General features: G+C 35.6%; 1 protein-coding gene across 2 annotated transcripts in view; it reads left to right on the top strand.

Annotated features, from left to right (window-relative positions):
* The window catches only part of COL19A1 (collagen type XIX alpha 1 chain), a 206870-nt gene that overhangs the window by 104701 nt on the left and 78154 nt on the right, over positions 1–24015 (top strand). For both annotated transcript variants that reach the window (XM_082756375.1, XM_082756374.1), the window contains 2 exons: positions 247–282; positions 13137–13190. In XM_082756375.1, coding sequence (XP_082612501.1) covers positions 247–282; positions 13137–13190 — 90 coding nt within the window. The remainder of the gene's footprint in view (positions 1–246; positions 283–13136; positions 13191–24015) is intronic.

Here is a 24015-nt window from a genome sequence, read left to right as displayed (position 1 = left end):
TGATTTTGTGATTAGTTTTTTTGTTTGTTTGTTTTTTTCATTTAACCTATGCAGAATTGTCTGTATCTATGGAATTGCTGAAATATATATATATATATCTTTACTACTATATTTTCGTAACCAGAGAATGTGTGATGACTATAATGAATTTACTTAAGCTATGGTGCATATCCTCTAAAATGCCTAAAGGTTTAAAATATATAACTAAAGAGATTGTTCATTTGTTTACTGTCCTATTTTAACCAGGGAGATGTGGGACCACCAGGACCAATGGCCTTAAGTGTAAGTACACATAAAAAAAAGAAAAAAGGAAATCTCTCAGAAATGCTGCAGTTTGTAGCTAATTTACAAAGTAAATACTTCCATTATTAAATTTAAGAGCCAGGCCCCTCTCCTTTAGAATGCAACTACATTTTCAGTATGAATTGTGAAGGAGGGAAAATGGAAATTTATAAATGTAAAGAAAATAAGCATATTTAAAGCTTCTTGTTTCCCACTAAGTACTAGCAAGAGTAAATTCACTTGATATTATTAGTGAACAGCATTCTTCAGTAAAAGCTTGCAAGAATAATTAGTACTTTTTAAGATATTGTAATTATTCTATTATCTGGTTGTGTTATTATGAACTTTGACTACAGTGTCACATATATGACACAGTATTATATATGTGGCATCAAAATGTTCAAATTTGAGGTACAGGACCTTATTGTCAAAAAGTTAAGGATGAGAGACGGATAGAGGTGAGTATTCATGTGTATGGCCATGGAGGTCAGCACAGGTGGACACTCAGCACTTCCACAAACAGCACCAGCACCAGCAGCCTTGTCCTGTTACTCTCTGGTTGATCAAAATGAAGGTCTGGTAATGGGAAATCTGTATGCAGCATGCGTCCATCCCTCCAGTAGCTGGGCGTACACTCAGCCTGCCCAGTATTTGCCCCTCATCTTAGTCTTTGCCTAGTGACTGGCACCCAGACATTCCCTAGATTTGGTTCTTCCACTAAACATCCCATAATAATTCTTGTGCAATACCAAAATGCATTTCCACTGCATCCTGTAAAGTGTCTGATACCCCTACATGGTAACACCCTCAGTCTGAAAAGCCCTCTGGAAAGCTGCTCCTGTTGACTCACTGTGTGTTCATATTCTTCCCAACCTCCTACAGTTAGTGACTGCTTCATGTACATGGTTTATGTTATTATATGCTATTTAATTCTGATATAATATCCTAGTCTGTTCCCTTTTGAAGACAAACTACATGTATGACCCTTTAATTAGTTGTCACTAAAACACTGTTTTCCCCATTTGACATGGATTTTGTGGTGATAAAGTGATAACAGAAATTTACATATCCAAATGCTGTTCTAGAGGAGGGGGTGAAGTCTCCATTTTTTATTGTGTACAGAACAAAGTATTTTGAATCGGGATTACAATTTTTACTTGTAGGTGCAAAGTATATTCCAAAATCTTTGATCATGCATTTTTAGCTTCTATAATTAGTATAACTAGTCATGCTATTAAATGCTTTATTAATTGCTTCCATCAGTTCATGAAAAATGTGAATTTTTCATCCTCTAATAGCATCCCTGTAAGATTCAAAGTGTGTTTTTAAAGTTATGAACATTCAGTAACTACCTTCTTAACCACACAAAGCAATTGCAGCACTAAAGGGAGAAGTTTACTGCAACCACAAAACTGAGAATTTATAGGTTATAAATTGGAAATTAACATGGGCTCTATATAACTCTGGGAAATAGAATTCATTCTTTCATGAAACATATTATGCACTTCTGGTTTCTTGCATTACATAACAATGCTGCTACTGATAATTAAAATAATTTTAGTAGTGTCTTAATTGTACACTATTTGAATTTTGATGATTCAAAGGAGACAGGTGATAACAGTTGAGGATAATATATGCAGCAGTATGAAGCATTCTTTATCAAAAAAAAAAATGTTTGGAGTTTGTCATTTCAAATACTTTCAAATTTAGTTGTTTACATGTTGTGATTTTGACATCTATATAATCTTTGTATCTTACAAATGACCAGACATAAATAACAAGCACAGACTGAAAAGAAAAAAAGTAGTGTCACATTATCATGATGGAATATCACTTACTAGATTCTTACACAGAACATTAATCCAGCCACTTAGTTTCTTTTATTGTTTCTACAGTTTTCAGAGGGGGGATAAAAAAAGCAGACAAGTACCATCCTTTCTTTCTTTATAGAAAAAGTCTGTATATCAGACTCCAGAAGTTTTGAAAATTCTGTTACTAACTGATTTATTCCCTTTCTTGTAACTTACCCACAAAAAAAGAGTGAGATTAGACATAATGATTAGTTGTCTTTCAAGTATCAAGAAAAGATTTCTTGAATATGGATCTAAGACAGTTTCTGTGCAAAGATCTGATATATATGGGTGCAGCAGAAGATAAAATTTTGAAGATTCCATGACCTGTGTATTAGTTGTATTCTGGCTAGATAGTGCTACAGACAGTAGATGATGTTTTTAATTTACTTGCAACGATCTGTGCCCCAGGCGTGTACAAAGACTAAAGATAAATGCTCCCTAGAACTTTCCAAGGTTTATAAAGCTTTATAAGCTTTATAAAAGTAATACATTTTGTCTGATCCAAGTGATTCTTTTCACAAACTGAAATGAGAATGGGCCTCTCAGTAAGGACAATCCGTGTGGGTGACAACAATTGATAATGATGTAAAAGAGTGGCAGAAATGAAAACTCCTGAATTCCGAGGCTATAGTTCTACAGCATATGAATAGCTCTACCCCAAGAGTCAGTGTTATGAACTACTTCTAAATTCATACGGTTCTGTTGTCTTCAGTTAAAATTGTGTGCACTTAGCTTTCTTAAGAGTCATATTCAGAGGTAAGTAGTGTGTTATTGAAAATCACAAGCTGCTTTCAAATTGACTGAACTCAGTCTTTCTCTACATTAAGTGATCCCTTTTCATAAAATGGGCTGTCAAAGGATTACATTTCTTTCATTACAAAATGCTGTGCAATGTTTCAGGTCAGTCAATTCAGGCATAGCAAGATGGCAGTGCATTGGTACAGCCACTGATGGTTGTCGTCATACTTAGGGAACGTTTTAATTTCATACAAAGGAAACATTTAAATTTTAAGAAAAGCAGGCACAAATCTTTAGAGGGTTGTTAGTAACTGAAGTACTGAAATATTTTTTGTAGCTGTCAACTGATAGAAGAGACAAAACCGTGTGTGAATAAGTTGAGCAGTTTGAAGACAGATTACAACACTGTGGGAATATATGGCCCAGCAGGAAGTCTTTCTCTCTCTGCCATTGTAAATAGTCATGGGTTTCTGTTGGCAAGAACTTAAAGATGATGAATGACATGAATTGTGGTGGCTAGGGGAAAATCCATTCTTCAGAGTTGTTTTTTTATTTGTGTGACTTCTGTGTGGTCATGACTTTTACAATATATAATCAGGAAAGGGAGATGTCTTGTCTTGCTGTGAATAAGTAATAGGTCAGATAATATCAAGGTTCACGTGTCACTGAACAAAAACTTACTCTGTCAGGACCATTTATGTTGTTACAGCCAAAATGTGACATCAGTGTTTCAGTTATGAGTCTTGTTAAATCCGAGTTTTAAAATGTTCCACTTGTTTCAGACTCAAGCATAATATTGTAAATTTATACTCTATATCATTATCATCATTTTTAGTTTTTCCTAATGTTAAAATGATTTATTTATTTTTTATCAAAACGCAAAATGAATTATTATGTTGTGGGACAGGGAAGGAAGAGAGGTGATAATAATGATATGCTAACATTGTTAGAGCTAAGTCCAGAATGCATTTGGATATGGAGGGAGGAGATATTCAAAAAGACTTGGTTTGGTCAAGCTAGGAGGCTGGGCCTGGGTCATCTACCTTCCACCTCAGCACAAAGGCCATGTTGATACATGTAGGAAATTACAGTGTTACAGAGTTCCGCTGCCCTGTATAGCTCCTTCATTCATAATCATTTCCACAGAAATTACCCAGTGGTGGAATAAGCTAGAGAAGCTCTGCCATTCATGCCAGTCTCAGGATGAACTAGAGTATCTGCAGGGCTGTGAAGGGCCAGAGCATTCTCTTCACATGCAGGCCTGTACCACAGTCCTGTCCCCATTACAGGGAGCATGAACCTGACAAAAAGGCTGAGGCTGCTTCACTGCAGTGATTCCCAGACTGCTTAGTCATTTTTAATCCATGCCCAGTTGTTTGTAGGTAATCTGCAGAAACAAGTAGCCATAAGTAGTAGGAACTGTGAAAGTCTAAAGGGTGTGAGTGATTCATTGTCTCAAGGGGCTCAGGAATTCCTGAGGAGTACTAAATCATGTACTGCTCTGAAACACAGTGAGATCTCTGCCCACCAGCATGAAAATATACAGGATGGAATGAAGTTATTTGTCTTTAGAGGAAAAATCTGATGGTGTTTTAATAGATAGATATAGCCGTTGTAGCCTCTAATGAATGAGGGATACTCCAACATAGTATGGATGGCAGAATTCATAAATACCCAACAACTGTAACAACCTATCAGGCAAATGAGCATATGCTAAACTGTGAGAGGGGAAATGATGCTGTGGCTTTTTGAGAACCATTTTTTTTTTATTTTAATCAGTTTGAAATTGAAATTTCATAGATCAGAAAGTGCATTGCTTTGAACAAAGCACTTAGAGATGAGTTATCTTGTTTAATGTCATTTAACGGTAAATCTCTACCAAAATGCTAAAGTATGCACACTTAACAAAATGTCTTACAGTAATAACAGGGAGTTCAGAAAGAAATTAAGTATATGCCTGGCTGTTTCTGTAGTTAATAGAGTTGGGATTAGAATCACAGCCCATGTGTTTCAGTATGGTTTTTTAAGGCAAATATGGAAAGTCCTGTTAATACAATATCATCATTCTTGCATGATTAGTTAGAGGGGGAAAAAAAAAAAAGAAATGGCATTGTAGTGCAAAGTACGCTCAGCTGCAAAAAGAAATAGATTAAAAAAAAAAAAAAAAAAAAGGCTTTATGTAGAATCCTACTGAAATTAGTAATTACAGGAAGTTTTAAGTATTTGATTCATGCATTATTCATACAAATAAATTTTAGTGGCACTAAATTTGACACATATGTGCATATTTAAGTATATTTAATGCGGCTTTAAAGTTTTTATGTTTCCATGGAGTCAATTAATATTACGAGTTGAGATACACATATTTGTCTCCTCAGTTCTGGTAGCAGTTTTATAGGAGTAGTCCCAAGTCATGATTGATTCTCATCCTATACTTCTGCAGTCTTTAATTTCTCTGGTATTTTAACTTTCTGAAATGCTGTATATGTACTAGATCTCTTTTCTTCAGTATTTTTCAAATTTCTTATAGCGCAAGTTGGGAATATATTCTGAATTTTTCTCCCTAATTATACTTTCTTTATGCAGTAACATGATTAGTTTTTAAAAGTGTAAGTTCCCTGATAAATTGTGTCATAATTGAGGAGCCTTCAAAGAATAAGAGGCAGAGATTATACTGTTCTGCTGGGCAGTTTTGTCAAAAAGTGATGTTTGGTTTGAGAAGCTAGCGACTGTTTTCTGAAGTGACACAGCTGGCTAAGCAGCTCCCTCTCTCTCTGGTATCCACAGCTTAAGCCTGTGCATGTCGTGTCAGAAGAGTGACAGGTGAGGGAAGGTAGCGCAGCAATCTCTTGTAAAATATATGATAACTATTCCCCTCGACACTCGATACGCTGCTTTTAGTTCCTGAGGAAAACGAGTGTCCGTCTGTACGTTCCTGTGAACCTATCCCTTTCAGGAGTTATAAAATAGTCATCCAGATGGCACCAAGTGTTTACGCAGAAGCCAAGGCTTAAGTCGGCCACAGACAGCAGTACCCAAGACTTGCTTACTAAACAGATAGTTGGAATGTTGGCTCCCAGGGCTGGTTAAATAGGGCCAAAGGAAGCTGGGGCACAAGTGCAGCGTGAGCCGTCTGCAGGGGGAAGCTGCAGGTCCAGGCCCAGGCAAGTTCTGCAGTCACTTTTGGCCATTCCCTCAATAAACAAACATCAGCAAGGGGTTACTCAGCTTTCCTCTCATAGCTTCTGTAACTATTTGTGTAGAGCTCAAATTGTAATTCATGCTCTCCAGTACTTGCTAGGAAATACCTTCACATATTCAATTATAGTATAATTTTTTTGGCCTTTATATGGACCTCTGAAGAGGTAACATATTGCATCCCCACATTTTTTCTGTTATAATCAGCAGCAGCATTTCAGATGGTTCTTCCTGAAAAATCATGTACAAAATTTTACTTACTTTGACTCCTGCAAGCAATTTGTGTCTCACACTGAAAAATAAAACATGTCCTGGAGATAACTTGTGTTACTTAAGCCGGGACATACACTCCCACCCACACCTATCATTAGTAAGTGTCTCAACTAAAGTTATCCTCTCATTCTTTTCACATAATGACAGGAACTAAAGGAGAGCAATACAAGGTAACTAAAGAAAGTATAGACAGAAAATCATATTTGCATTCTAATTATTTAATTATAACAGAAAATCATATTTTCATTCTAATTATTTAATTATAATAATATTTATTTTAATAATTATAATTTTCATATATAGCCCTCTATGAAAAATCTGAATTTCAACTGCTTGAGCTCTTTACTGGGTGTGTATTAATTTCATAAAAATACCAGTTTAGTTCTTTTACATTAGATATAATGATCTTTAATTCTCACAGTATAACCTACAAATATTCATTTTTTGTGAAATGCTTTTTAAGTATGGAAGCAGATCCTATTAAGATTACCCTACTTGGTGAAACAAGATGTTTTAGCAATTTCAATCTGTCTTCTGTGTGCAGTAATACTGATACTGAAATCACAAGTGAAAATTCATGTCTTGGCCTCACAGAAGATTTATGTTTTTCAAAAATTCACAGTCTCCTAAATTGGCATGAATAGAATTTATATGTCCTTCATTAGAGGAATGATTAGAGAATAGTCCCATATGCTTTCCTATTCACAGCAGACATCAGTGTAAAGAATCTTTTCAAATTACTCCTCAGGAATTTAAATGATACTTTCTTTTCTTAGCAGATAGACCCAGGTCTATTAAAAGTACTAGGTTCATAAAGTGTGAACTTCTGTGAAATTAGTCTTCCAATTTTCCTTTGAAATTGTCTCTGGAGCAAAATAAATTTCAGGTGAAGTTACCAGAGAGAATTACAGAAATGAGATCAGTGAGAATATACTTTGTTTGCATCAGTAATAAATTATCATAAATAAAAATAAAAAATTCTGATCATGTTTTCTTACAGCCTGAAATTTTTACTGCTAAATGCTGTCTCCTCTTCCACAGAAGTAAGCAGTCCGATAGCAGTATGATTATTGCAGTATGATTATTGCAGTAGCAGTAACAGGCCAAAAATGGGGTTAAAATATTTCAGCTTGCCAACCTAACTTAATTTAGTAAGGATGTGAAGGAAGGTTACATTTGGAAATGTTGATGATATATACAAATGTTGCTGATGGCAATAGCCCATTCTTACAAGGGAGGAAGGCACTGGTTTCCCCACAACATGCAGTAGAAACGAGCCAAAGAGAAAAATACTCTCAAAACATGTTAAAGGGTCACAGTGAAAATCATGACCTGCAGAGTAGATCTATGATCTGGTAACACATCCAGATTGGAAGACTTTAAGACTTAATTGAACGGTATCTGGATGCATCTTGTCTGTTTTTTTCTGCATAGCTGGGGCATTTTTGCCTAAGTACAGCAGCAGCAGTACCGTCCATCAGAAGAGCGGTATTTGGACAGGTGGGGAATGCCATTTGGTTCTTTCAGGCTGGAGCAGGTTACCATGATCACATGTTCTGTTACTTCAGGAATCAAGTCACTTTTTACTGTACTATTGATTTGCGCGATTTTATACTACTCTATTTGTGGACTTCTCAGAGGGATCATCATAAACCTAAATCCATCAGTGTGATGGTTTTTCTTTATCCTAGTGAGAACTGTGTCTTGAAGAACTAGGTCAAGTCTCTGCAGTGGGAATTGCCTACCGATTTGCTTGTAAAAAATAAAAATTCTACTGTGATTTTTTTTCAGTGGAACTATACCAACTGTAGCCAAATAATGTATATTATAGCCGAGTGTTTTTAAAGTAGCAAGTTTTATGATTATAAAAGCATATGTTCAAATGGCAAAAAATGACCTGTTCTTACGTTACCACGTGTTGTTTCTACATACCTAATCAAGCTTTTATCTGTGTCTTTGCTTGACTTGTCTCATGCACTTTCTCCCTGTCTAGCAACATTTATACAGTAAAAAAATGAGGTCACTTATATGCTGTAATTTGAAAGGCACAAAATTGGATGAGAATAGTTTATGTATAGAATACAGAAAACAGTCTGTAAAGTATAATTTTTTCTTGTGTGCGCATGCTTTAATTATACCTTTCTTCTTATTGTTAGCATCTATATACCATCTCTAATTTGTGTAGAGAAGGAAAGTCTTCTATGCTCAGAATCTATTTCAGCAGTGCAGCTTAAGAGTGCATAAGGCGTCTGTCTGGCCTGCTTCAAAAACAATCAGCTACATTTTGAAGCAACTTTCAGAAGACTAAAAATACACTGACTTGTAAAATGTTGTTTTAAACATGCTTTTAGTATCAGACATAAGCTTTCAGAGGAAGTAATACAAATAACAACTTTAAATAATTTCAGTCTTCCACTTCAGCTGTTCTATTTTGTGTTGGTTTTTAATTCACCAAGAGGTCACAGTAAACATTTTGCTTTTGTTCACAATGTGTTCTTAGGTTAGGCAGTTATTCTGAGCTAGTAAATTCACAAACCAAGTCTCAACCATGTCTCTGTAGATATTTGTCTTGATGTAACAAGCATTTTAACATGTTTTTGTACCTGCACAGTCACATAGCAGGATTCTGGTCCTGTAATAAGCAGCTTCTGGCAGTTACGTGCCAACACTTTAAACTGATACCTTATGAAACTTAAAATAGCTTAACTGTCTGAATTGTGAGTTGCTATCTCTACCATCTAAAGTTTAATAATTCTCAATTGTTTTTATCTGTCTGGAAATATTATGTATTAAAAAATATTTGTAGGAATTAACACCTTTGATGAGATGCAAGTTCTTCTAAAAGCTCAGTTTTTCTACGGTAACATTTTTTAAATATGTTGTTTTTTTTTCTCTTCCCTTGACTAAATCTTAATCTGTTTCAATGATTGTTTTCTTTAAACAACTATAAGCTTGCTTTTTCTTTATCTAGCATAACAACCAGCATCTTTTCCCTTGCCAACAGTTACCATTAGTTTACCTCTTTATAAAGGAATTTGCCGGTTCCCACTCTTAATTTCTTTTTCAAGATGTTGTATGACCCTCTTGTGTCTGCCAGTGTATCATGTTTTATCTTTCATAGCTATTCTCACTCATTGTAGTAGATTTTCTGTGTTCATAGAACACAGAAATATCCTGATTTGGAAGGGACTTACAAGGATCATTGAGTTCTACTCCTGGGTCCACACAGGACCACCCAGAAATCAAACACTATCTCTGAGAGCTTTGTCCAAGTGCTCAGTGCCATGACAAGTGTCAGTGCCATGACAAGTTCCCTGGGGAGCCTGTCCCAGTGCCCGACCACCTTCTGGGCGCAGAACCTTTCCCTAACACCCAGCCTGACCCTCCCCTGTCCCAGCTCCATGCTGTTCCCTTGGGTCCTGTCGCTGTCCCCAGAGAGCAGAGCTCAGCACCTGCCCCTCCGCTCCCCTCGAGAGGCTGCAGGCCACCATGAGGCCTCCCCTCAGCCTGCTCTGCTCTGGGCTGAAAAAAACAAGAGACCTCAGCAGTTCCTCACACACCTTCCCCTCTAAACCCTTCACCACCTACATAGCCCTCCTTTGGATGTTCTCTAATAGTTTTATGTCCTTCTTATATTGTGGCACCCAAAACTGCACACTCAAGGTGAGGCTGCACCAGCACAAAGTAGAGCAAGACACTTTCCTTGACAAGCTAGCACTGCTGTGCCTGATGCACCCCAGGATATGATTGGCCCTTTTGGCTGCCAGAATCAGGTTTCAGGTGCACCTGAGCACCTCCAGTTTACTAATTTCTTTTCCCCAAGGCATATGTTAATGTTTTGAGATACTTCCACTTCATGTTCCTCAAGCTACTTCAGGCAGATAATTCCAAAGGCCTTAACCTGGTCCATGAAAGGTGCAGGCATTAAAGACTGCAAATTATTTGAATTTGCTTCTCCACAATTATTTGGAGGGGCACTACCTTCCAACTTCAAAGGTGGTCTAAAAGAATCAGGAAAATCCATTCATGTTAGGCCATTTGTAAGTATGCATTATGTTTTCCTGTCAGCCAGGCACCACTGGAATTGTGCCATTCTCATGTCCCACTTTATGCCTTGTGCTATTCCTGCATCTCTTTTTGCTTTTTGCCATACTCATCCTGTTGCTGATGCAAGACTCAGGTTGGAAACTGACACAATAATGAATCAAAAATTTTGATTGCTTTGGTTGTTGTTTACTTTACTGTTTTTGGAGTGAAGAACATGATCGTTGATCTCCAGAGATCTCTGGGAGATGTCCAGAAGTTAAACAGGAAAAAGACCAAAGTAGAAACCTTGGTATGCCTTCTTACAAATTACATTCTTCTTTTCTGTGCCTGAACTGTTAACTTCATTGCCAGGTTTTATAGGAATTTAAAAGGGGATGTTTTATTCATCCCTTTAGAGAGATTTCACCGTTGAGAAGTTTTATTTTCATTCCTTCTTCAGGTTTCTTCTTCGGTTATTTTTCCAGGATCTCATCCAGTGAATGCTGAATAATGATAGCATTGCTAAGTCATTACCATTGCTAAGTTATTGCAGCTTTGCAACCATGTTATTTAATGCAGCCCATATTGTCCTGTCACTTTTTCAACTGAAGATCCCACTGAAGGTAGTGTGAACTTTTACCTCTGATTCAATGTCAGGATATGGCTCCTTGTACATAGTCCTCCCTGCGTAGTTACTAATTGTAAGCAGCTCTCCTCCCTTTCCTTGAAGATAAACCTTCTTATCTGGTTCCTTTTTCTTGACAATAATACTGTAGAGAGAAGAAAAAGAATAAAAGTAGGTCTTGAGCAAAAATGTTGGCTGTTAATTATCATTATTGTGTGGTTATATTGTTGTATAATTCCCTGACCTTGGACTCTTATTGTACAGACATGTGAGGCGCAGTATTTCCTCTTTCATAAAACAGACACTACAGGCTTTCATTTCATTCCCATACATAAAATTGTCACTAAAAATGAAATATTAACAAAACAAAGCTTCACCTCTTCCTGGATTCCTAGAATTCTCTGCAAAGTAAAATATTCCTAATAGTTGAACAGAAAGGATTCTCAGCAAATTTTTAAACTACTTTGAGAAAGTACAAAAGGCTTACAGAGTTCATATTCACCTATTGCTCTATGTGTTTGTGCAAGTATATGCTACGTAATAGCACTGTAATTAACTCACTGGGATTTATTTGACACAACGTTGTCATGCATATTCCAGTTCCATAAACTTTTGGAAAAAAATGGAAACAGCATACATAAATTTTGTAAAAGATTCTAAAGCTTTTCTTGTTTGTATTATGTGCTGAAGGGAAAGAAGAAATATGTAGTGGTGAAAAAAAATGTCTGAGGTATTCAGAGGCTGAGTAGAGAAATGATAGGAAAAGAAGAACCCTTGAGCTGTCAGCTTTAATTTACAACTGAAGTCAGCCTTCATTCTAATAAATTGAAGATATCCATTGAAGAGATATGAGCTAGCAACTTCTATATGCTCACTTTCACCAGTCTATCTTGGGAATTAGAAATCATAAATTAACTTTTTTTTTTTTTTTTTTTTTTTTTTCTGGAAATCTGGACATGTTTTAAAAAAGCAATTCTCACAAGGGTTCAGTTTACCCTTATTGGTGCAGTTAATCTGCATTATTGATTCTAAATAAGGAATTTGGCCAAGCATATAACTCAGGTTGAAGCATTTCAATTTGAAGTATATTGAAGTAATAACCAAGTCCGCATAATTTAAATGGTTAAGAATGTAATATTTTAGTACTTCAAACTGTTAAGTAAACTAAACATAAATTCTTGATTTTTTGATACCCTGTAAGAATATGCAATATTGCATTCATTTAAAAAAAAATTATAGGAAGTAGATCTGCTCAGTGCTCTTTGCTGATTACATTGAAACTCATTTCGTATTTCTTGTTGCTATAATGGAAATTGGATAGCTTCCTTGAAGTCATTTTGAAAAAAAAAATTGTTCCAAGGTGACTCATAAATTAAGGGGGAGCAGTGTTCTAAGCACAAAGCTGTTATCTGAAGGCTTTATGATTATATTGTACATTAATCAGATATAAAATTTATACCCCCATGCCTCAGAAACAGTCTATAATTCTGTGTCTGCACAGTCAGTCTTGCACTGAGTCAGAAGGAAGGCTCAGATATATTCAAAATACCCCAAACTCCTGCACCTGGTTAGGTGCAGGAGAGGGGAAGACAGAAGTGACTCTGAAGAGTTTTGAAAAGCTCAGCCCAGGTACACAGAGAAAACTGCAGAGAGCTGATTCTTACAATACAGAAAGCATAAGTCTACCTGCTATATTATCTCTCTGCCTTATCTCTCCCCTTCCTTCCTTTCCCCTCCACATCTAGGGCATATGTTTGAATTTGAGTTGTAAAGTTGTCATTCACTTAACATAAATTGCTTGTTTTCTTATGGCATCTTAACTTAAATAAATAGATTTTCACACAAAACTGTAGCTAAATATATTTATAATTGCTTAAGTAATGCTGATATTCACCTCTCTGATTCTAAATGATTCAGCATCTGTATAAAGGAATAGGATTAATAATTACAGTTTGCATTTTCTTCCTCACACCTGAATACAACTGTTCCCTTGAAGATGTAATTGCAACTAACCTGCTTTTGTTAGTAGAAATAAATGTTTGTCTTGACACCTGGCTCTTAGGCTTAGTCTCACTTGTACAGAGTAATACAGGATTAAAATAATATTGAATGTTATATTTGTTTATTGTTTGCATTTTCAGGGTTTGCCAGGGCTGGAGGGTCCCCAGGGTCCACCTGGCAAAGAAGGTCAAAGGGTGAGTAAACTTTGTGAACAACTGGTGTGTGTGCTCACTGACCTTGATGTGTGACTTCTTTCTAAGCACTAATAAAAAATTGAAAGGTAGCAGCTGAGTATGAAGCATGCTGACAATAAAATGAGCTTTAACATTTGAGGTTTCTCTTCAGTTGAAGGAGATTTAACAATTTAAACCATCTAAAATGTTTTAATGACTGGCTGCACAGATGTAGATATTGTCTTTTGTGCAATATGCTTCTGTTTTAATTTTAAATGAAAGAATACTAAAATTGCTCAGGAGATTTAGTTTTCTTGCAGAAATAGACCATACCTTACTACATCTAGGATATATGAATGTAAGATCATTATCTACAATGTTATTAGAATCCAGAGCTAATGACCCAAGTTTTTTTGTAGATGCCATTATGCAAGTGTCAGAGCCTAGCATATGTATACAAAGAAGTGAGATACAATAAGAAAAAAACAACAACAGTGGAGATTATGCCCAAGGCATGAAATAAACATTTGGTTATTGAAAATTTTATTATAATGAAGTAATTGGCTGATTTCCATGTGTATATTATGTTTTCACTTTCCCTGACCTCCTGTCTTTGGTACTTAAGTGGAGCAGAGAATGAATATTTATGAACATGGTATCTCAAGAAATAACTTGAAAGTTTATAACCTATTTTTCTCCTTGGGAGGATATTCATACTCAAACATTTCTATATTTTTATGAATGAAATGGCACCCAGTTCATGGTTTTAAAACTGGATCTCTCAATAATTCTTGCGTACTTTAGGTATCATAATGTTGAATATCTCAGTTAAGTTATCTAAAGTGGAAGGATTTAATATTATTGACCTTAGTCACACAATCAATTATTAAAGGCCAGTTTAATAGTTTTAGTAGTGACTACTTCCCTGGTGTAACATAGGACCAGTTCTTGAACAAAAGCTTTGAGGCCTACATGTCATTACTCAATGTCTTTTATTGCTGTTTTCTTTATGTTACAAAACTATTACTGAATTTCATTTAAGTTAAACAGGAAAATTTGAAAACTGAGTTTATTTAAATTTCAAAGTAAGGCTAGAGAATCCTTTCAGAAAAAATAAATAAATAAATAAATAAAAGACAGTGTAAAGACAGTGTAGTAAGGGAGAATCAGAAGTTATGTGGTAAATATAAACATGGGATTATGGACTTGTTATTAAGGATTTTATAATTACTATGACTCTTACTGTTATGTAATTAGATACCCGGGATACTGAAAAGCTCCAGATACTCAGTTATAACACACGTTTGTATGTTTTTATGTGAAGCATTCAGTCTGCAGACTTTCACAGTTTCTTAGTTCTCCTTTAGGGATAATTATAAATATGACTATTTTAGAAGCATCACTCTTTCAATTTCTTAATTTGTAAGGCAAAGATTCAGAATTAATGCATTGTATTATCTATAATTTTTGAGAAATTCATTTGGAGATGTCCCTTTTATTTTGCAGTGAAAACTAGGGGATTGATAAATTTATCATGGCCATTTCCTATCCACACATAAAAACTGAACTGCTGTCTCACTCCAATATATTTAAAAACAGGAGTGCTGATTGTTTTATAATCTCAGCCATGCACACAGTTGCCCTGGGCCAGACAATGGGAACAGCAGACTTCATACTCACAGCATCTGTCTTTATCTTTCTGCCAGTGAGATGTTCATAATACTCATTCTGCTGGCCAACCCCACCCAAGCTTTAATAACATAGCTCGCAGTCTTAATTCAACCCCCATGTGCATTTGCATTTCCAATACATTTAATTACACAATAACATACTGTTTGTAACAAGATCTCTGCTCTGTTTAATGACAAACAGGACAGCACATATCTAATGGCTATTAAATATTCCTTTTTATTTAATTATAGATGTCATGTTCCTTTGTTCTACTTCCAGCAGATCTTCCAAATCTTTCACATTATATGAAGTTACTGGTTTTGTCATGGGCTGTCTTTGAAGCATTAAAGCTATATATAGAGCATATAACCAACTGATGGTTTTTCTTCAACATATTGCTCAGATGTAAAGGTGCTACTTTGCCCGTGCCCAATTTTCAGACTTGAACTGTAATGTATAAGGGGAAAAAAAAAAAAAGTACCCCAAACTTTTGAAAAAATCTGTTTAATTTTGGGTGCCAAACATTGAGAATCTGACAATTTTACTCTTTCCATTTACACTGTATGCATCATATTTCAAAATTTTAATTCCCACTTCAGCAGCATTTTTTAGTGTTCAGCTCTTTGGAAAATTAGTCTGATGTTAATAGCAAATTGAGAATTGTTAAGTGCGTAAGTTAGAGACCTCTGAACATGCTAAAAACAAGATCTAAGGAGCAGAGGAAAATTAACATTGTTAATGATGTTATGTCAAAAAATCAAAAAAAAATGTGTAAAAGACTCATGACAGCTAGTGCTTTAGATAAGTGACAATACAAAATGTGTTAGACGGAGAAGAATAAAAGCCATGCCAGTGGGTTTCTCTCCTGTTTGAACTGGCCGGAGCCATGCATTTTATTTTGAGAGTGTTTTTAAGTGGGATTTTGTTTTTTCATCCAAGATCACAGAGCTTATTATTAGAACTACTAACAAATATGAGTCATGGGACGCTCCCCAGAGTGGACACCAGTCGCCTTATTTTGACAACAGAGGGGACCTAGGGCAAATGTACCCATATGCCATATTAAAAGGAGTAAGTCTGGGTAGTAGCATTTCTTTCGTCTCATGGTAATAATCTGTATTGAATAATAATTTATAATCTATAATCAGTAATAATCTATATTTACTATTACATAGTTTTTTTTTTAAAGTAATTATTTTAGAAATTATATCTTTAAATATACACATGCATATTTATGAATAGCTATAATAAATATAAATTGTAGGGTTTAGTTCAAAGTTGTGCCAACCTTTAAATGCTTATTGACATATATTGACATATGTGTGGAATTTGCTTAAAATCACAAATTTACATCACTGAATCAGATGAGGGCTGTAGGTTATTTATTTCAAGAGCAAGAGGAAATCAATACATTATTTCAAATAAGGCAGTAAACACTTGTCCAATTAATGCATTGTAGGCACAGTTACATTGTATTGAGTGAATATTTGGTTATTAGAATAATATATATTTCATTTTCTCTGGCCCGGTCATCTGTTGTATTTCTGTTACATGATCTCATTGGGATATGATCTTTCTCCCAAGTCAATGAGCAGTTCTTAGCAGATTCTTAGGCTTGTAAATGATGGTATGCAAATAACTCAGCAATGGAACTTGATGATAGAAGAGTATAAAACAAACACATCAGTAGTTTAGTATATTAGTTATGTTCATGAAAATAAATTCATCAGTTCCCACTTACTGGGACCTTTTTACTCTCATCTCCTTTTTAACCTTCTCTTTGTGCCTCTCATTTACCTTTTCATTACTTTTCCCTTTGGTCACTGAAGCCAGTAGAATCATGGTCCTTCATGTTTCACTTTCTTTCCAAGATTTCTCAAATTTCCTTTCCCTCTCCCAGTTAACAGCTCATATATATGGATCTTGCTTCTTACTTCAACTGTGAGCTGAATTATGTGATAGAGTATGTATATGTTTAAAGTATATTTAATGCTCTTCCATCCAGGAAATAAAAAATAAAAATCATGGAACACCATAATAGCATGGTAGTGAGCATAATAGAAAGAAACAATGCCAAATTAAATGAGAGGTGCAGAATGCATTTCCACCTGCATTTCCTCCTTTATTTCCACTGATGGCAGAAACATTTATCCCAATTTACTTTTCCTTTTTTTTTTTTTCCCTTGGGAAAGTTGCTCAAGCAAGGTCTCATAATTTCATATAAAGCATTTTCATTGGTACATTGTAAAAGTTCCTGGCAAGTAATCTTTTCCAAAATAAATCATTCTTATCTTTATCATATTGGCCATCTTCACTAGAATTGCTATCATTAATTTTCAGGAAACAAAAAATAGTGAATTGATGCTATCTAAACATCAATAGAAAAGAAAAAATATTACACTTTAAGATAGATGTTTTCAGATACAAGCAAAAAGTTATCAGCTTAAAGTGTGGGTTTCTTTGTCACTAGCAATACAAACATTGATATTTATTTCTAGATGGTGTTGCTCTAGAAACCAAACTGCAAAGTAAAAAGGGAAGATATTAACATTACTAATTTTGTAGATGTTAGAATATTAATCTTTGCAATAAAATGTAGTGCATAGCTGTATTTATACTTCAATAAGTATATATTAAAGTTTATTTTTATTTATTAATATATTTATATTAAATATGTAATTTAAGCCTAGCTAATACACTTACCTGAGAAAGTACCTGGTTTGATCATAGACTAGACAGCAAACCAAAGAACAAAAAGGTTAAGTTCCTGCTTCTTTGAGAGAAATATTGAAATATTTCATTTTTAATGTCTTATTCTGAAAACTCAAGCTCATTCTCATTCATTGAATTCCCCAAATGTATGTATACATCCCTCTTTAACACTCAGGGTTCTCTCCTTTCAAATTTGATCAGTTGCAAAAGTTTTCTTTTCTTTTTTTTTTTTCTTTTCTCAAAATAAGTAATGTATTGTTACAACTGTCTGTTGTGTACTTTCTGGAGTTTTCATGCTTTCTAGAATTTACTGTCAAAAATACTTGCACATTTTTCTTGCATGTATTAAGTTGTATTTATTTACTAATTCTCATCTTAGTCATTACTTTAAGTTACCTCCAAGTTCTTAGTACTGTAAATACAAGTTTCTCTTTAAAAGCAGTATTCCATAATTTCCATTATGTGTGATTATGAATCAGAATAACAGTTGAATAATATAGAAGATCCTGTCCTATTCTGAATTGAGAAGAATATTTAATTTTAATGTTTTCTTTAAATTTGATTTTTCTAAATTGAGAGGCATTCATTTCAAACTTCTGCTGTTCTTACAAAAAGACTAGTGTTTCTTCTTGTTCTACCACTAGTGACTTTGTTTAATTATAAGTGGTTCATGTTAGATGTGAGGCCTTGCTAGGGGCATTTGGTTTTAGTTCTGGTAACTGGGAGAAGTGGACCAGTAGGGACAGTTCCCTCCCTCTCATTCCTTTATTAGACAAATAATTTTTCAGTGTCTCTCAGTATTCCTGAATAATCCTGCACTTCAGGTAAGTCTGTCTCTAACAGAAATATGGTTTCCATCTGAAAGACATGAGGAGCAGAGGCTTCACAAGTTTCCTTGATTGCTGCAGCGTTTCCTGTCAATCCCACATTTCAAAATGTGCTTTTTTCTTTACACTTGAGCATGTAGGTTGACCTTCCAAAACCTACTTTTTTGTCATGTCTGCCTTACGTTGAAGAGACATTTGAAGTATTTTTTCTCTGTCATGAAGTCACCATTCCATTTATTTTTGAGAAAACTAAGGTCCTTCAGCTCCCCATGTAAAGAGTTTTCTTTGGTCTTCAAATAATTTTGTTGTATTACTGTACTTAAAGTTTCCACATTTATAAATACATACTAGGTGTGGAGTCATTCATAGTCTGCCTTCACTATGTTAAGTATAATGAAATGTATATTTGCAAAATATAATTATAGAAGTTTTGGAAATTAATGTTTAACTTTAGTTGGATATCTTTGTAGCAGAAATTTTCCCTGAAATTGATGCATTTAATAATAATAATAATAATAATAATAATAATAATAATAATAATAATAATAATAATCTGAAAGTGATTTAATTTTATTTATGTTTTAGTGAATTCCAAAAAAAAATCTTAATACAAAACATCAATGCAACTTTGTTAAACAAATATATTATAAAGTTTTAAATAAATTATAGCATACCTTGAAATCTAGAAAATCTAGAAAACTTCTCCTTCTCACATGTAAGAGCCAGGCCCAGAACATACCTAGCCTGCACAGCAGTTCGTGAAGTAGTTTCTGTGCTCTTCTTCTTTTTGGTATCTTCCTGAACTCCTGTGTGATTTTGTTGGTATCTGGGAACTTCTGGCAAGTGGCCAGCAAACTTCCCCTGTCCAGCATACACGTTCTTAAATATGATAGTCACAGCACACAGGACCCAGGTACCACTGCAGTAGCTCTCAGACTCTTGGACCCAGGCAGCTTCATAAGAAGGATGAAGCTCTGCAAGTCTTGGGCTGGAGGCAGTGGCAGGGGCCTCCTGCTGAAGCTGGGTCCTGCTGCAGGAGGTGTGCAGTTGTTGAGGAATTCAAGTCCAAGTTGCTCAAGATCAAGTGGAAGAGTTGTGGGATGTTGTCAGCAAAATGCACAGCACCAGAGAGAGTGAGGAGATTGACTGGATCTGCTCTGAGACCTTTCTCTTAACAGAGAAGGGGAATTGGTGACAAAGGACAAAGAAAATTCAGGTACCCAATGCCTGCTTTGCCTCAGTCTTTACCAGTGAAACCAGCCTTCAGAAATCCCAGGCCCCTGAGACCAGAGGGAGTGTCTAGAGTGAGGAAGACTTCCCCAGACTGGTACTCCTCCACTGAGGGAACACTTAAATAAACTGGATGTAAGTAAATTCATAGGGCCTGATAGGTTGCACTCACTTGTGCTGACAGGCCTGGCTAATGTCATCACAAGGTGACTCTTCATTGTCTTATCTGTCAACTGGGAGAGGTTCCTGAAGACTGAAAGAGAGCAAATATCACTCCAAGAAGGAAAAAGGTCCAGAGAACTACAGGCTGATCAGCTTGCATGATGTGATGGAAAAGAAATTCTCCTGGAAACCATTTCCAAACTCATGAAGGATAAGAAGGTGATTGGGAGTTACCTGCATGGATTTATGAAGGGGAAATTGTGCTTATTGCTTATTACCTTATTGCTTTCTACAGTGAGGAGATTAGCTTGATGGATGGGAAGAGAACAATGAATGTTGTTGATAGCAAGTAAAGCTTTTGATGCCCTCTTCTATAGTATCATTATAGGTGATAAAGGACAGGTTAGATAAGGAGGACATTGAGGTTAATTGAAAACTGACTGAATAAGTGGGTGAAGAGGGTTGTGATCAGTGAAACAAAGTCTTGTCAAAGACAAGTCACTAATGGGCTCAGTACTGGAGCCAATCATGTCCAATGTTTTCATTAATGACCTGGACAATGGGGTAGACTGTACCCTTAGCAAGTTGGCAGAGAACTGTACTAAGAGGAATTGCATTAATTTCAACAAGACCTGCATCTGGAGGGGAATAAACCCTGGCATCAGTGCACATTGGAGGCAGGCAGTCTGGAAAGCAGCTGTGCTGAGAAGGGCCTTGGGGTCCTGCTGGACAAGCAGACCATGAACCAGCAATGCACCTACATGGCAAAAAAGTCCAGTAGTATCCTGGATTGCATTAGAAGATGACTAGCACATCAAGGGAGATGTTATTCCCCTCAGCACTGGTAAAGCTACATCAAGAAAGATAAGGGCTTACTGGAGATTGTCTAGCCCAAGGCCACATGGAGCATTAAAGAGACTGGAGCATCTCTCACATAAGGAGAGGTGAGAGAGTTGGGACTCTTCAGCCTGGAGAAGAGAAGGTTCATGGGGACCTTACCAATGTATATTATAAATACCTGAATTTGTATAAATAGCTGATAATGAGGCAGTGAAGAAAAGGGAGGCTAGACTTCTTTCAGTAGTGCCCACAGACAGAACAAGAAGCAGTGGACACAAATTAAAAGACAGGAAAATCTGTCTGAAAACAATAAATACTTTTCTCTCGTCTCCATCCTTGGATATACTCAGAACTCAAGGGGACACTATTGTGGACATCTTGCTGTAGGTGGCCCTGCTTGAGCAAAGGGATAGGACTAGATATCTCAAGAGATTCCTTCCAACTCAAACAATTCTGTGATTTTTATTCAACTGTCTCTAGCTTACTCTCAGCATAGCTGCCAGCAACTTCATTTTTATGGATTAACACGACTTTTGGAAATGTTCTGTGTATATACTTAAACATACCAATTCTCCACTATGGTGGTTTCCCTGATTCCAATGATGAATTTAGTTCAAACAAGTACAAATCTTTCCATGATACCACAGCCATATTATTGACTCTGTTCCTTAGGAAGTTGCAGGTGTCTTGAAGTAAATATTTTTGAACCTACTTCCTTATTTCCAATTTGTGTGTTTATAACAGCAAATACTTCATTTAGGAGTAGGTTGTTTTAGCATTATCTCATTGATAAACTAAATCCCTCAAAAAAATGAGAGCTGTAATATCTGGTGTTTCAGAATTGATCTCATTAAAATGGTGTGTTTGGAAGGATCTTGTGAAATCTCAATATCTACCTATTAAATAATCAATTTACTGTCTGAGATTACAAATTTTTCTAATCAAGTATGAGCAAAATTATTATGACACTAAGGAAGATCTTCCTAAATAATTGGGTGGGGAATTGTTATATTTTCTTAACTAGATTACTTAAAGTGACATACAAATATCAAAATGAATTTAAATTCAGGTTGCATTTATCTGGTTTATAGAACTTAAGCATTTCTTTGACATAATTTGTTTTCTAGTTCAGTGAGTAAATGTTGTACTCAACCAATTGTAAAACAAGCTTTACAGAGCAATGATAATTACTGCATAGTAGGTTAGGCTCCTGGCACAGCACAAACAATATTTTTCACAGCTATAGCTCTGGAGTTTTGGAATCTCTTTTAATCTTGTCATTCCTTCCTGACTTTGATGTAAGTTGTTTTTAAGTATGTAAAGCTCCAGTCTGATTTTCTCTTTAAGCTGAAGTGCTGTACATTCCTTTGCTTGGGTATTGAACAGTCTAAAAATGGTTAATGTAGAAGAGGGAAATAATTTGTTTTTTCAAACAGAATGGTTCTAAATTTAAAGGAAAGTAAAGAGCTACTAAGGTAGGGTACATGTTAAAAACTGCATGTTTTTCCCACTTTGGTCTATAAAACTGGAATAAAAAAAAAAAAAAGTTTAGAACACAATGGTCATCACTTAGAAAATACTTTTTTTTTTTTTTTAATTTCTGTATTTGCCATAAAAGTCCATAGTTTCCATAGTTGTATTTTCCATAAAATACAACTTTTAATCACAAACCAGAAATTATTTCAAGATCTCATTTAGAATTTTCAAACCAATTTCCAAATACTTTATCACTTTTTTATGTCTCTTAGCAAAAGACATAGCAAATTGAGAGGAGATTGTTTCTTGTACTTAAAAAATAAGATGTTCATTATAAAAAAATTGAAATGTAGTTGAAAAATATCTTCAGAAGTGATTTTGAATTAAAAATGCACTCCTGTGGATACACTTGAAAAAATATGATTGACTGTGCAGAGATTTGTTAGTAATAGAAGCATTGAAGAATTTAGGTTGTAGTGTTTTATTCCTGGCATTGCTATGCCTGTTTAAGGGCTTTTTTGATGTTTATTAAATACATTTGAAGAGTGATATATAGTCTGGCAAGGTGATCTCTTTTAGCATTTTATAAATACAAAAGAAAAGTAAGTAGGCTTTACTGGAAATCATGCCTAAAATTAGAAAGCCAAAGTTGAGCGAAGGAATACTTCTGCATTATCAAGGAGTTCCCAAGTGAATTCCCTTACAAAACAGGGGATTAGGATCTTGTGTGTTGTGGGCTATGCTTCTGTGAAAGGCTTTAATGACATACGAGGTGTAGATTTTCATTTGTTTCCTGCACATCGCTTAATTTCTGGCCTTATTTCCTGAGAGTTTATTCAGGTTTAACATTTAATATAGGTTTTAATTTGTTATATATCAGCTACCATCATATATCCTCAAGGCCAGGGCTAATAGGAGTGAATAAATTGTACATCCAAGTCCTAATACTATATTACCAAAGTAGACAAGGTTTCATTGACTACAAGGTGGATTTTTCATGTAGGAAACAGAATATCCAAAATATAAGATTTCTAGGGATTAACATAAAAAGTTTTGCAGTTGTGGCACTACCACAGTTACTGACAAAACCCCTATTAGCAACACTTGTGTGCCATTAGGTGGTTAAATATCAAAGACATCTTTAAATATTACCAAAATGTTGGTTAAATACTCAATGGAAAACAATGACTGTATTTGGGCTGTGGATTTGTTGTAGACTTATCATTTTCACATCATAATTGTGGATAAGAGTCCCCTGACCCACAGCCGTGCGGTGGCTGCGTGCTTTTGCGTTGTGACAGTTTCTTCTCTCTCCAGTTGAAGAGAACAAGCAAGTTCAATTTTTCTGGTTTTCTGGACATCTGTAAAGGTTAGGTGTATCAATCAGCTTTGAGGAATGAAGCAAAGGAAAACCTCATTTATGTATTCCCAGGTAACTCAGACTCAGGGCTAATTCAGCCTGCCTGGTTGTTGGGCTGCTTTGAGGGAGCTTTGGGCACATGGAAAAGCAATCTCATAACTACTTGGAGCCTGCTTGTATGGCTACATTTAGGTGCCCAAGGGGCCGCCAAGGTGTCCATGCACTGGACACTGAGATGGGTGACCTCGCTTTCCTCCTTCTTCCTGCTCTGGGTGTATCTGTCCCAGTTTCAGGCTGTTTTTAAGGCTTACGCAAGGGGATCTCAGTTTAGCCTGGCAAACGAGTTACATAAGCCTCATTAATCTTGTCCAATAACTGCAGTAGTTACGGCTTTAAATCCAGCTTCCTACTTTCTCTAGAACTAGTTCCTGTTTTGAAATGTGATGATGTGTTTCGGGGACTGCTAATTAGCTGTTTCCCATGAAAATTCCCACAGGCTTGTTTTAAGAACTTTTGCCTTCATTCTCGAGTGTGGGGTCTTTAAATTATCAATTCCATTTTGCAAATC

This window comes from Aythya marila, assembly GCF_965140915.1.
Source record: "Aythya marila genome assembly, chromosome: 3".
NCBI classification, from domain to species: domain Eukaryota; kingdom Metazoa; phylum Chordata; class Aves; order Anseriformes; family Anatidae; genus Aythya; species Aythya marila.
This window is presented reverse-complemented; position numbering and strand designations above follow the sequence as displayed.